Source organism: Mandrillus leucophaeus, unplaced genomic scaffold (genome assembly GCF_000951045.1).
Source record: "Mandrillus leucophaeus isolate KB7577 unplaced genomic scaffold, Mleu.le_1.0 Scaffold1, whole genome shotgun sequence".
Classification (NCBI taxonomy): Eukaryota; Metazoa; Chordata; class Mammalia; order Primates; family Cercopithecidae; genus Mandrillus; species Mandrillus leucophaeus.
Genome location: NW_012098097.1, coordinates 14969141 through 14982646, shown reverse-complemented (window position 1 = coordinate 14982646; position 13506 = coordinate 14969141). Strand labels below are relative to the sequence as shown.

Genomic DNA, 13506 nt, shown 5'->3' with positions numbered 1-13506 from the left:
CCAAGGAAATAAGTGGAGCCTTCGCGTGGCTTGTGGAGGGGCAGGCGTGGCGTCTGGAGCAGGGTATGGAGCTGGCAGAGCCGGGCCACCCTTTGGGTGTGCTTGTGACATCCCTGAACCTCGGTTTTCATACTTGTAAACTGAGGATGATGATACTGAGCAGGCCGGTAGTAGGGACTGAGTCAGGGGATGTGTGTGCACATGTGTGCATTCATGTGTGCGCCTGTGGAGTTGTGTGTGGGTGCAGGTGGCTATGTGCGCGTCTGGGTATGTGTGTGTGCATGTGTGCACGCACGTGTGGGTATCTGTGTCTACGAGTGTATGGGTATGTGCGTGTGGGTGTGTACGCACGTGTGTGTGCGCATGTGTGGGTGTGTGCATGCGCATGTGTGGGTGTGTGCATGCGCATGTGTGCTCGCACGTGGGTGTGTGTGCATATGCCTGTTTGGGTATGTCTGGATGCGTGTGTGTGCACATGCATGCATGTGCATGTGGGTGTGTCTGCATGTGTGTGGGTGTGTTTGCACACGTGTGGGGTGTGCGCATGTGGATGTGTGCATGCTGGTGTGGGTGTGTGCGTGCGTGTGGGTGTGTGCATGTGTGTATGTGTGGGGGTGTACATGCGTGTGTTTGTGCGGGTGTGCACGTGTGTTGGTGTGTGCGTGTGTGTGGGTGTGTGTGCATACGCCTGTTTGGGTATGTCTGGATGCGTGTATGTGTGTGCATGTGTGTGGGTATGTTTGCACACGTGTGGGGGTTGTGTGCGCATGTGGATGTGTGCATGCTGGTGTGTGTGTGTGTGGGTGTGTGCATGTGTGTATGCCTGTGTGGGGGTGTACATGCGTGTGTGTGTGTGTGGGTGTGCGCATGTGTGTTGTGTGTGCGTGTGTGTGGGTGTGTGCGTGTGCCTGTGTTGGTGTGTGCGTGTGTGTGTGCTTGCATGTGTAGGTGTGTTCGCGCCAGTGTGGGGGCGTGGGCTCGCATATGTGGGTGTGCATGTGGGTGTGTGCGTGTGGGTATGCTCGTGTGTGGTTATGTATGTGCACATGTGGATGTGTGTGTGTGGTATGTACACATGCATATGCACGTGTGCACGTCTGTGCATGACATGTCTTGGCCCGTGTACAGTGTGTGCACACGGTCACAGGTATGGTTGCATGCATGCTACGTGTGCATGCATGTTTCATGTGTTTTCATGTGTGTGCACATGAATGTTTCATGTGTTTTCACACATGCACATATGTGGGCACCTATGTGTGCTGGATTGTTACAACTGTCATGGTGCCCAGGGTACTAGGCCTGGCCCTTGGCATCTGGGGTCAGAGCGTGGTCTGTCTTGCAAGCTGACAGCCAGTGGGGCCCCGGCAGCAGGTGCCTCTGACGAGGGCACAGAGAAGGTTCTGGGAATGCAGAGGTGGTGGTGGGTGCATTAGGCTGTGGGTGCCAGGGTGGCCGAGAGCAGATGGGCCTGAGGGAGCCATCAACCTGCGGCTGAGAGGCTGTGGGAACCCCCTCCTCTGTCCAGGGTCCTCTCGTGGACATGAGGACAGGGCCTGGACTCGCTGGTGTCCTGGACAAACCACCTCACTTCCATGGGCCCCAGTGTCCTCATCTGCAAAGTGAGATGGCAGTAATTCTTTTTTTTTTTTTTTTTTTTTAAGGCAGAGTCCTACTCTGTTGCCCAGGCTGGAGTGCAATGGCACAATCTCGGCTCACTGCAACCTCCGCCTGCTGGGTTTGAGCAATTCTCCTGCCTCAGCCTCCTGTATAGCTTGGATTACAGGCTTGTGCTACCACGCCCAGCTAATTTTTGTACTTTTAGTAGAGATGGGGTTTCACTACGTTGGCCAGTCTGGTCTCGAACTCCTGACCTCAAGTGATCCACCCAAAGTGCTGAGATTACAGGTGTGAGTCATCGCGCCCCGCAGGGGTGGTAGTGATTCTGATGAGGGAGGGTCTCTGGGTGGAGCTTCAGACAGCCGCTGTCAGATGGGATCCACTGTGGTTTCTGCGGCTCTGGGCGCTGGCAGGGGCTCCAGAAACCGACTGTTTCTGTGGATTGGAAAGCCTGTGTGCTGCCTCTCCTTGCAACCCTCTGGCTCTGGCTGGCTTGTGTGGCCACCCCCCACGCCTACACATCCACCTTCAGGGGACGTGGCCTTGTGCTCATGGGCAGGCCTGCCCAGTGCCCCTGCCCACCTTTGCCCTCCACTGAGTCAGCACGTGGTGCTGAATGACCCCCCATGGCCGCCCAGCACTGGGATCGGGGCCTTCTAGAGGGGAGAGGGGACCCAGCAGGGCCATGCCCCAGGGCCAGCTGCCTCAGTGCGGGGGAGGACGGGGGGTGGATAGGGTCTTGGGGTGGGGGAGCCCAGGGTGGCTGAGGGGCCCGAAGGGGAGGTTGAGGGGGAGGCTGAGGTCGGGCCTCCTGGGGCTGCCGTTTGCCCAGCAGGTGGCCTGTCCAGCCCCAGGGCTCTGCCGGCTCTGAGGACAGAAGTCCAGATCCTGGCCCCAAAAGGCCACAGAGAGGTTCCTTCACTCACCCAGTGTGTCCCATGAGGGAAAGGCCCGCCAGGAGACGGGCCAGGAGGGCGTGGGCGAGGGTGGCAGAGGGGTGTGGACCGATGCCAGGCAGGCACCAGATGGAGCCTGGGAGATGGGCACCATGGCAACGCGCAGTCCCAGAAGGCACTGGCTGCTTCGGAGGGCGGGGCCTGCTGAGTGCCTGTGAGCCTCTGCCTGTGTTCCTGCCGTACGGGTGTGAGAACACAGAGGGGCTTACCCGGTGTGCGGGGTGTCCTCACACGCATGACACACACGCACATCCTGGAAACCTCGCCTGGGACGACATCTGTTCACGGCCCCACCCGTTGGCTCTTCTCCACATGCGGCAGAGTTGGTTTCCTGCCCCAGTAACCCGGGTCTTGCTTTGCGGGCCGCCCCTGCCTCCTTGTCCCCACAGCCCTGTCTGGTCCTCACTCCAAGCCGTCCTGGGTCCTCTCTTCCCCGTGTGTGGGTGTGGGGAACAACCTGGAGACCCGAGCAGGAAGCCCAGGGTGCCTTCACTGTCTTCTAGCTCACGCCACCTCCAGGCAGCCTTCCCAGATGCCCCGTTAGCCTGCAGCCCTGGCAGAGCAGGCCAGGCGAGATCAGCTGTGCCACCTTGGGCAACCCTGCTCCCGCTGACCCTGTTTCATCGCTGGTCCAGTGGGGTAGAGATGACAACAGCTTTGGGGGTGTGCTGGGCCAGGAGGTGGGGTGTTGAGGGGTGTTGGGAGCTGGGGAGCTGAGAAGCTGGAGGTGCTCAGTGGCAAGAGGCACTGGGGGTGGCCAGGAAATCTCCAGGGCCAAGTGGAGGATGGCCAGACAGAAAGCTTTTAGGGAAGGGCACAGATTGGAGCTGGGTGTGGTGGGATGGGGCAGGCCCAGGGGATGGAGCCAGCGGGTCAGTGTGCCCTCCCCTGCCCAGGGGACACCCAGGCTGGCCCCCACCATGTCATCCTGTGGGCAGCAGATGGACCGAGCTTCCTCGAAGCCTGGCTCAGCTCAGCTGTCCTGATTTGGAAGCCGGGCTCAGCTCAAAACTCGGGTGTTGGGAGGGACGCTGTACTGTCAGTTTCCCTCTGAGATGAGGGGCTCCGTGGACCAGCAACTGCAGAAGGGGGTTTCCCCGCGGTTCCCAGGACAGAAACAGCACCAGAGGCCTGGCAGTGGGTTTGGCAAGGGGAGAGCCTGGAGGCACGCAGGAGCCCTGCTGCCCAGCAGAGGCAGCACCACCTTCTCAGGGACAGTGAGGTCCCCGCACCTCAGAGGCTGGAAGAGCCTTGAGCCCTCGCTGTCCGGAGCCTGATGCATGGCCCGCAGATAGCAGCCAGCAACATGGTCTCCTGTGTTTGAGGAGTCCATGTCCCTTCCCAGCCCCAGAGGGGCAAGGTCGGGTGACCGGCATCCGGGAGGGAGATGGGGGTCCCCCTGTAGCCCCTGAGACCCTGACTTCTCAGAGGGGTATCTGTGAACCCTAGAATTGGGAACTGGGCAGGCTCTGGCCACTCTGCCAACCCCATGTCCCCCTGGCAAGGCCGGGGCGGCATCCAGTGACTGACTGCAGGCTCTGGCCACCTGCTCACCACACTGTGAGGTGTGGGGTCTGGGGCGAGAGGTCAAGGTGCTGAGGCCCAGCCTGGACTGGGGCTGCGGAGCCTGGAGCAGGGGCAGGGGCCTGGCCGGCCCTCAGCCATGGCCACTCTCACTGCGCTGCTCTCCCGCAGACGGTGCCCCGCTCAGCGAGCTGTCCTGGCCATCCTCCCTCGCCGTGGTGGCTGTGTCTTTCTCCGGGCTCTTCGCCGTCATCGTCCTCATGCTGGCCTGCCTGTGCTGTAAGAAGGGCGGCATCGGGTTCAAGGTGAGGCCTGGGGGCCGCGGGAGCTGCTGTGGGATCCCGCAGGCAAGGCCTGTAGCGTCCACTTGACCCTGAGCTTCTGTCCTTCCCAGGGCCACCAAGGTGGCTGCTAGGTGGCCGTAGTCGCTGCGGGGCCACCTGGGGACCACGTGGACCCTGGCCCAGGGACTCCATAGCTCCTCCTCAGGAACCTGCCCCAGCTTCCCTGACTTTGAAGCCGTCTGTTGGGGCGTGATCTGATGCTCCCACTCCAGCCTGGGGCTGGGCTTGAGCACTCGTGGAGGCTGAGGACAGCCTTTCAGGGGGCGTCGGGGACTCTGGAGCTGGTGTGGGAGGGGGCTTGCCTCCCTAGAGGCCCCTGACTCCTGGTGAAGGAGCTGCCTCTGCAGGGGGCCCTCACATCCCTCCGAATTCAACCTGCAAGGGGAAGTCCGGGCCGCCCAGACAAGCTCCCCGCACAGATACCTTCTCACCAGTTGTCACCTTGCCTGGGGTATCTTCTGCCCTCTGGAGGGGCGGTGTGTGATGCTGGAGCCTGCCTGCTGGTTAGGGAGCATCACCAAGGGCAAGGCCTGGCCTCACTAGGCTGCCCTTCTGGAGGCCAAGGCCCCCAGCCAAGGACAGGTGCCGAGCACTGTTCCTCCCACTGTCAACCCCCAGCCCACTTCCAACTGTAACTCCGAGCAGCAGGGAGGGCCAGGCAGAGAGAGCCCCGGGCAGCACTGCCCACCCCTCCCGGAGTCTCCATGGGCCCCATTCCTGCTGAAGAGCAAACGACACCCTGGCCTGGACCTCTGGTGGTTCACACCCCCACGGGGGTCAGCCCCATCCCTGGGCCAGAGGTCGGATTCTTACGCCAGGAGAAGTCAGAGAGGGAGGGGGAGGGGGGAGGCTTCGTTCTGCGGCGCACACAGCACCCCGTCCATATCTCAGGGGCGTTTTTCTACAAAGTGACCCGTGCCCCCACCAGCGTCACCCCCATTTTGGAGACAGCCCCAGAGTCCTCCCTGCCCCGGTATGTCATGACGCAGAGTGGGCCAAGGATCTGGCCCTGCCCACCTGTCTCGCTGGCCTGGAAGGTGACGGTGCTGAATGTGGCCTTTTTGCCTTTTCCAAAGGCCACATTTTCCAGCCCGTTCACCCTTCCAGAGCCCTCTGAGGTGGCCTAGGCTCCGTCAACCAATGAGCAGCTGCGGGCCTGGGCAGCAAAGCTGTGGCTCCAGGCTGTGGGGTCTGCGCTCCTGCCCAGAGCCCCTACCCTGCCCTGGGGACGTGCCTCTGGACCTGCTGGCACCAGGGGCCGGGCCAGGCCGCGCTGGCGCCTTCCTGGGCATCCTGAGGCCACAGCCTCAAGGTCTTGGCGGGGGCAGGAGTGGAGGTGGGGCCTGGGTGGGACATGTGGGGCTATTGTATCAGTGGCCCCTCCTCAGGGCACTGTAAGAACAAGGCCCCAAACAAGGGCTGGCCACAGCTCCTCCTCCTGCGCCCTCCTCACCTCCTTGGGAACATGGTGCCCGGAACATTCCAGCGCCAGCGTGCCTCTGGGAAGTCCTGCCTCCACACTGGGCTCCCTCCTGGGATTTGGGGGCCTGTGCCGGACTCCCTGGTGGGGAGCTGTGCTGGGGGAAGGGGCTGGGCAGGCCCCCAATGCTGACCCTGTGCTACCTGATTGCACGCTGCATCGGCAGGACCCGGCCGGCCCCCGGGCAGCAGGTAATGCCTGGAGCCCGGGCCCGACCCCAGGGAGAGATGGCATCTGTGACCTGGGCCCCTCCACAAAGCCCAGATGGGCGGGGCCAGGGCTGGGATTGGGGGGCCAAGAGGGGGCTTCTGGGGTGGTCTCCTGGGTCCTGGGGAGGGGGAGTTGCCCACACAGCACCTGCATCCCCCATCCCCCATCCCCGTGTGCTCCAGAAGTGCAGGCTGGGCCAGGCTTGCGGGAATACCAACAGAGCCACCCACCCCCCCCTTTTTGCAGCCCAGGGAAGGGCGGCGTCCCCAGGGTCACACGGAGTGTGTGAGGAGCCCAGGCCTCCCCTCCCACTGCACTTGCCTGTCCTCGGACTCACCAGCCCGGGTGCTGGCCAGGATCCAGCGGGAAGTCCCTTGACCCATCCGAGCCTCAGTTTCCCCACCGGGGCACTGGGAGTTGTGAGGAGGCAGAGAGGCTGTACCGAGTGCTCGGGGATTGCGGCTGTCACTGTGTGCCCAGGGCCTTTGCTTTCAGCTGGCCCAGGACTTTGGAGACTTTGGCTCTCAGAGCAGGAATGTGCCCTGGACTTGGGGGTGGGGTCTCCCCTGTACAGGTGTGGCCTCTGCATTTCAAAATAGCAGCCTGGCAGGGAGTGGCCCAGCCCTAGGCTGCACGGGGCCAGGCTCTTAAGGAGTCCTGGGAGCTCCGGAGGTGGTGTGGCCACCAGGCAAAGGTCCAGGTCCGTCGGGGTGGATGGCGGTGGCAGGTGGGCTCTGGGCTCCCAGGCACCCAGGAATGCTCCTTGTCCCCGCAGTGAGGGGGTTGCTTAGTTGCTTCTCCCACAGGACTGTGGGACAGGGGGCGATGGAATTCCTGTCCCCGAAGCTGCCCCATGGGAGGGTGGAACCACAGGCAGGGCCTGAGGTGAGGGGCTGCTGGGGATGCGGGTGGTTGAGAGGTGTTGGGGGCTGATTCTGGATGGGCAGGGCCAGCTGGCCTCAGTGCCCTCACCTCGGTCCCTTGGTTCCCTGCCTCTAGGCCCTCAGGCCCCAAGGTGGGGCTCAGCCTGGGCTGCCCACCAGGGAGCAATGGGGGAACTGAGGCCAGGCCAAGGCGCTGGTGCCTACAGCTCATCACACCCTTTCTGGAGTCTAAGATGGGTCCTCTTGGCTCTGGGATCTGCCTCTGGCCCCTTATGGGACAACGGAGCCCCTAGTGGGGGGCGTGGGGGTCAGCAAGAGGAGACAGAAGGGCAGTTAGCAGGGGTGCTGGGCCGTTAGCCTGCAGGGGTGGGGGCTCCAATTCTGGGCCAAGTACCCTCTCCTGTCCTGCCCTGGGAGCTCGGCCCTGGAAGAAAGGGGCCTGGAAAGGCCCAGCCACACCCTTCCTGGACCTTCGAGAAGCCCTGCTCACGCCCGGCCCGGCCCGCAGGAGTTTGAGAATGCGGAGGGGGATGAGTATGCGGCTGACCTGGCACAGGGCTCCCCAGCCACGGCGGCACAGAACGGGCCCGACGTGTACGTCCTGCCACTCACGGAGGTCTCCCTGCCCATGGCCAAGCAGCCTGGGCGCTCAGGTGAGGGCTGGGTGGGGAGACGGGGTGGCCTCCCTCCGGGGCCCAGGTGCTGGGTGTTGGGTGTGACCTGGGGGCGCCAGGGAGACCGGAAGACTCAGCTCTGGAGTGGGAGCAGCACGGGGCTGGGAGTGGCCGGTGGGGTAGACGCAGTGTGCGGCCCTGGACTCCCTGTGGCTGCGTCCCAGGCTGTGCTGTGGGGCCAAAGGTCCATGTACCTCTTTCTCCTGGGCCTGGGGGCCGGCCAGGGGTTGGCAGGGTCTGGTACAGCCCTGGGCCTCCAGCCTGCCCTGCCCAAGGGCTGCTATGCACAGGGGCAGTGGTGGGCACTGGGGCAGGGGTGCGGGCTGTTTGGTCCTGGACATGGCCATGTGCTGGGGGCAGGGACTCTTCTGCAGTCCAGGGATGCTTGACCCCAGATTCCTGCCCCCTTGAGCGCCAGCCCTTCAGGGACACGGACTCCATTGTGCATGGCGGGAGGAGGGGCCCTGGTGGGGCCCCTGTGGGCGGGTGGTGAATCAGCCTTTCACTCAGGCTGGGGGGAGGGGCCGAGGGGTGGGGCTGACCCAGGAGCGCAGGTGCAGGCAGGGCCCTCAGCCACAGCCTCATCTGCCCCCATCTTAGGGTCCTAGGCCGACCACTCACACGGGGTGGACGTGCTGGGGGAGGCTGGGGGTGAATGGCCAGGCTTCAGGAACTCCCAGTTCTGTCCTGGAGCCTGGGTGGTGAGTGGGGGTCCCTCCAGAACCATCAGATCTCAGGCCCCCTCCCAGGAAGCTTCCAGCCTGGGGCTTCCCCCATCACTGCCCACCCCCAGCTCCTCTGGGAACACAGGCAGGAGGGGTGACAGGCCAGTGGGAGGGGCCCCTGCCAGCCCTGTTTGGGCTCTGTTGGCACCTGGGCCTGTTACCACAGTGCCATGAAGGCTGCCTCACCTGCTCTGAGCTGTGCCTGGCTGGACCCTGAGAGCTGGCTCTGAGCCGTGCCTGGCTGGGCCCTGCGAGCCTCGCCTTCATCGTGGCAGCCTGGCACCCAAGGCACTGGTCTGGGACCTAGAGAGGGCCCCCAGCCCCCAGCTTCGGAGCCAGGGCCTCAGCGCCTGTCCTACTCTGCCCCGTCTCCTGGAGGACAGGTTCCCAGTTAGGCAGGAATCAGGGCTGGCACTTGAGCTGTGAGCACATCTGTGGCCGGGCGCGAAAGACTGCAGCCACCCACTCAGCGCACGAGGCCCTCTGACATTCCCGGATGGCTGCGGGGGTCCCTGAGCCCTGTGCTGACCTTGCTGGGAGCTGCCAGGGACCATCCAAGGGGCTACTGCCCCTGGGTCCAGGGGCAGGTATGTGCCCCTGCAGATTCTCCGAGCCACCTCTGGAGGACCGTCCTGGGGATGGGGGTCAGCGGACAGGGACCTGGAAGAAGGCAGTGGTTACCTGTTTCTCTACGTTTAGAGCTCTGGTTTCAGTTTTCCGGGGGGCATGTGCTTCTAGAGAGGAGAGAGACTGGGGTGAGGCCAGAAGAGCAGCCCCAGAGGTCAGCAGGGAGAAACCTGGGCAATGGCCCCACCCGCTAGGGACCGCAGAGAAGGACGGCCGCCTCCGGCAGTGCCCAGGGCCTCTGGACTGTCTCAGCACCCACGGTCAGGACCCCCACACTTGCTCAGGGACAGTGTGGGCCTGGACGCCCGAGGGTGAAAGAGGGCTGTCCAGACAGGCTGGGCTCGGGACACAGCGCCCGGTGGGCCCACATGCTCAGTTCTGCCCTGCCCCACCTCTACATTTTCTGGGTCTCTGGGCCCTGGAAGGAGCCCCCTCCCCCTGGGCTCTCCTGGCAGCTGGGCTCAGACCCAGCCCCGTCAGCCCTCTGGGCAGTTGGCGTGGGAGCAGAATTCGGGGAATCCCTCGGGGCGTGGGCAGGCATCAGTGGGCTCTGCCAGCGCTGGCCCCTTCCTCCCGGGCCTCACTGACCCTTCCTCCCGCTGACCTCACCCGGCCTGGCCCTCAGGGAGAATGGGCCAGTGTGCTCCGTGCGGGGTTGTGCCAAGCAGCCCCCAACAAAGGAGCCTTTGGTGTGCCTGGCGTGGGATGCCAGCCTGCGGCAGGGTGGGGGTGGGCCGCTCCAGTGCCCTCCCTGTGCCGTGGCCCCAGCCTCTCGCTCAGCCACACTGCCTGCCTGGTACAGCCCATGTGGCGGGTCCGGCTCCGGGCCCTGCTGTCCCTCGCCCAGCTATTCCGGTGGCTTCAGGCACCTTCTCCAGACCTATCCAGAAAGATGCCCGGATGGAGCCTGCAGCTCCGTGGCTTTTCTGGGAAGCAGCAGCCCCTGATCTCGAGAGACCCTGGCTCCTGATGCTAGCCCCAAGGCTGCCAGCTGGTGCTGGGGACTCAGGACAGTTTCCCAGAACAGGCCAAGCGGGCAGTCCCTCTAGGGGCCAGGTGAGGAAGCTGGGGGGTGTGAAGGCCGCACTGGGTCCCTGAGCCCCCTGCTTGGTTACAGTGCAGCTCCTCAAGTCCACGGACCTGGGCCGGCACAGCCTCCTATACCTGAAGGAAATCGGCCATGGCTGGTTTGGGAAGGTATGTGTCCCACCTGGGAGAGAGGGCTGTCGCCTGGTAGGCAGAAGGGACACAGGGATGCAGACCTGCTCTTCCTGGGAGCCACCCCAGCCCCGAGGGTCCCTTCTCTGGTCCCTGGGCCCTGCTGGATCCCTCCTCAGAGTCTGGCTGCATCCCCTTCTCCCTAGGGGGTCCTGGGAGGGAGAGGAGCAGGCTCTTGGTCCTGGCCTTCCCCCAATCCTGGCCTAAACGAGACAGCTGGGTCCCTCTTCCTCACTTCAAACCCCGAGAGAGAGAGAGAGAGAGAGAGAGAGAGAGAGAGAGCGAGCAGCGGGAGACTTTGGGGAGAGATATAACACAAAAGACTCAGAATATTACAGCCAGAGGGTCGCCGGGAGGGTTCCGGAACCCACACCCCGCACTGCAGTGAATGGACTGGGCACAGGAGGAGAAGGGGCCTGTCCTGGGGGCCAGGGTGGGGCGGGTGGGAGAAGAGTAAGGCCTGGAAGCCGGGGCCTGTGGAGGCGGAGCAGCCGCGGGTGACGCTGTCCCACAGGTGTTCCTGGGGGAGGTGAACTCTGGCGTCAGCAGTGCCCAGGTGGTGGTGAAGGAGCTGCAGGCCAGCGCCAGCGTGCAGGAGCAGATGCAGTTCCTGGAGGAGGTGCAGCCCTACAGGTGGGAGGCCATCGGGCACAAAGGCCCACACTGTGCGACCCCTTCCTCCCCCTCCCCTGCTCGGCCCGCCTCCCCCTCCCCTGCTCCTCCCAAGTCAGGGGCCGCCTGTCCACTCCTGCAGGGCCCTGAAGCACAGCAACCTGCTCCAGTGCCTGGCCCAGTGTGCCGAGGTGACGCCCTACCTGCTGGTGATGGAGTTCTGCCCGCTGGTGAGCTGCTGCCCAGGGGGACCAGGGGCCTTTGCTGAGCCGGGGCCCTCCCTTGCCCTGCCAGTGTCTGGTGCCACCCCCTCCCTGGGGGCCTCACATCCTCCCTAAAGCCAAGACCCAGGGACCCTACCCCACTGCCTTCCAGAGGAGGCCATGGGGAGACCCAGCCTCACTGGGGAGGGACTGTGGGGGCTGGGCACAGGACAGGCCTGGGCTGGGACTCCCTGCACCCCTGGGGAGCTGCCAGCTGCTTGCTCACCTGCCTGTGTGCCCTGTGGTTCAGGAGGAGGCATCCTGGGCCAATTGGGGGCCACTGCTCCATTGGGGCTCCACGGCCTCACTCAGGCTTGAGTTTGTCATGGGGGACTGGGGATGGCCACTTCCCCAGGCTGCCTGGAGTCCTGGGCCTGCCCATCACCACCACCCCCCAGGGACCCACCCCCGCCAGGGACCTGCCCCCCACCCCCTTGCACATACACAGCTCCTGCACTGAGCCGGGCCTGCCCGCGGCTGGGCTGGGTCCCCGGCTGGCTTCCCTTGGGACAGGGGCCCTCACACATTGGCGTCTGGATTCCTAACGTTGGCCCTCCCAGGAGCTGAGCTTTCGGCAGGTCAGGGGCTGCCGACCAATCCTCGACCACCAGCCCCAGGCTCCATCAAGCAGATCCACCGGGGCCCTGCGTTTCTCTCTGTACCACAGGCCAAGGGACTCCTGCTGCCCAGGGCTGGCTGAGGGGCAGTGGAGAGGGAGCCTTCAGTCCAGCCCAGCCCTGGTGGACACGGCCCCTCTCCAGGAACTGTTGGGTGTCAGCCACTGTGCAGGGCGCGGGGCTGCTCTGGGCAGCTGCTGTCCGTCAGCTGTGGGTAGGGGTGGAGGAGTTGGGGAGGTAGGCAGGGACCTTCCAGGGTGGCCAGTCCCCAGTCTGCTGGTGACTGCGCCATGCCCCCTTTCTGCAGGGGGACCTCAAGGGCTACCTGCGGAGCTGCCGGGTGGCGGAGTCCATGGCGCCCGACCCCCTGACCCTGCAGCGCATGGCCTGTGAGGTGGCCTGTGGCGTCCTGCACCTGCATCGGAACAACTACGTGCACAGGTGAGGGCGGGCGCGGGCCAGTGGCCAGGAAGCCCTAGGCCAGGGCCCCTCCCTGCTGTAACCCTTGGACTGGGGCCCTCTCTGGGCCTCGGCCCCTCCCCTGAAGGAAGGGCATAGGGGCGGGTCCTGCCGCAAGGGGGTTGCGAGGACCGGCCAGGTTCATCTCATGCAGCATCAAACAACCGCTATACAAAGGGATTTTATGACATTTTTGAAAAATTGGGAAGACAATGGTTTGACACCCACTTTGCAGGTTTAGACGAAGAAATGCGCACTGTCAAGCTGGCCTGTTCTCTGTCCCCGAGGCAGTCAGCCACCACCCTGCAGCCCCACGCCAACCCCACACTCTGTCTCCCTCAAGTCCCAAAGGGAGGGCTTAGCAGGCCCTGCTTCGCAGAACCCTGGAGGGAGGGTTCTGTCCTGCTCGGGCCAGGATGCCCAGCCCCTGGGGACCCCGGGGGTACATGCTGGAAGAAGTGGCGAAGGACATGTGGCCCCGCCAGCCCCAGATGCCGCACGGCCGTCCTCTCCAACAATATCCTGGTGCTGAGTGATGACTCAGGTGACTCCAGCATCAGTGATTTTGTTGAAGAGGGTAGCTGCCAGCCTCCCGACCTGCCTGCCGAGCCCCAGCTGCCCTGCCCCCAACCCCACCCCACCCCATCCCATCCCATCCCACCCCATAGGCCCAGGACACGTGGGCCTATAGCAACCCCCAGCACACAGAGACGGGCTTATGTGGGGAGGGACAGCCTGGGTTGGGCTCTGTCCCCACCCTGAGTCCTGAGCACAGAAGTAATACCGCAGGTGTGGTAATATCTACCCAGTACCCTACGCCTCCGCACACCCACGTGACCAGCCAGGCAGGGGGTCCAAGCCAGCAGCCGAGGCAGGCTGGGTTGGAGGTAGTGCCAGGGGTGACCCGAGTTCTCTGCAGACCCTACCCAACCCTGGGGCCGGTGGTGGCTCAAGTGAGAGAGAGCTCCAGCTCTGAGTGGGCATGGCAGGGCTGGGCCCTGAAACTGGACTCTGGCAGCTGGCAGGACCCCTGGGATACTCCAGGCCTCAGTTCCCCCATCAATTCCCACCTCCTGGGGAGCTGAGGGTGATGGTGTAGCAGGGCTGGGAGGAGAGGGTCCTGGAGAAGCGTGGACGGGTCAGGTGGGTTCTGGCAGGTCCTCACCCTCTCTAGGCCCCATTCTCATCTGCATCGTAACATTGGAGGCCCACGCAAACGGTCCCTCCCCAGGTCTCGGGGCTGGGCACAGGATAGGGCCCTAGGCAGGGGTGGGTGGTGGCAGCATCTCCAGTGCC

At 64.1% G+C, this 13506-nt stretch overlaps 1 protein-coding gene across 1 annotated transcript in view; it reads left to right on the top strand.

Annotated features, from left to right (window-relative positions):
* Positions 1 to 4273: 4273 nt before the first annotated feature.
* The window catches only part of AATK (apoptosis-associated tyrosine kinase), a 22410-nt gene continuing 13177 nt past the window's right edge, over positions 4274 to 13506 (top strand). Inside the window, exons 1-6 of the mRNA XM_011967883.1 lie at positions 4274 to 4402; positions 7524 to 7668; positions 10159 to 10238; positions 10774 to 10892; positions 11014 to 11101; positions 12059 to 12192. Of these exons, the coding sequence (XP_011823273.1) occupies positions 4358 to 4402; positions 7524 to 7668; positions 10159 to 10238; positions 10774 to 10892; positions 11014 to 11101; positions 12059 to 12192 (611 nt within the window). The 5' untranslated portion in view covers positions 4274 to 4357. The remainder of the gene's footprint in view (positions 4403 to 7523; positions 7669 to 10158; positions 10239 to 10773; positions 10893 to 11013; positions 11102 to 12058; positions 12193 to 13506) is intronic.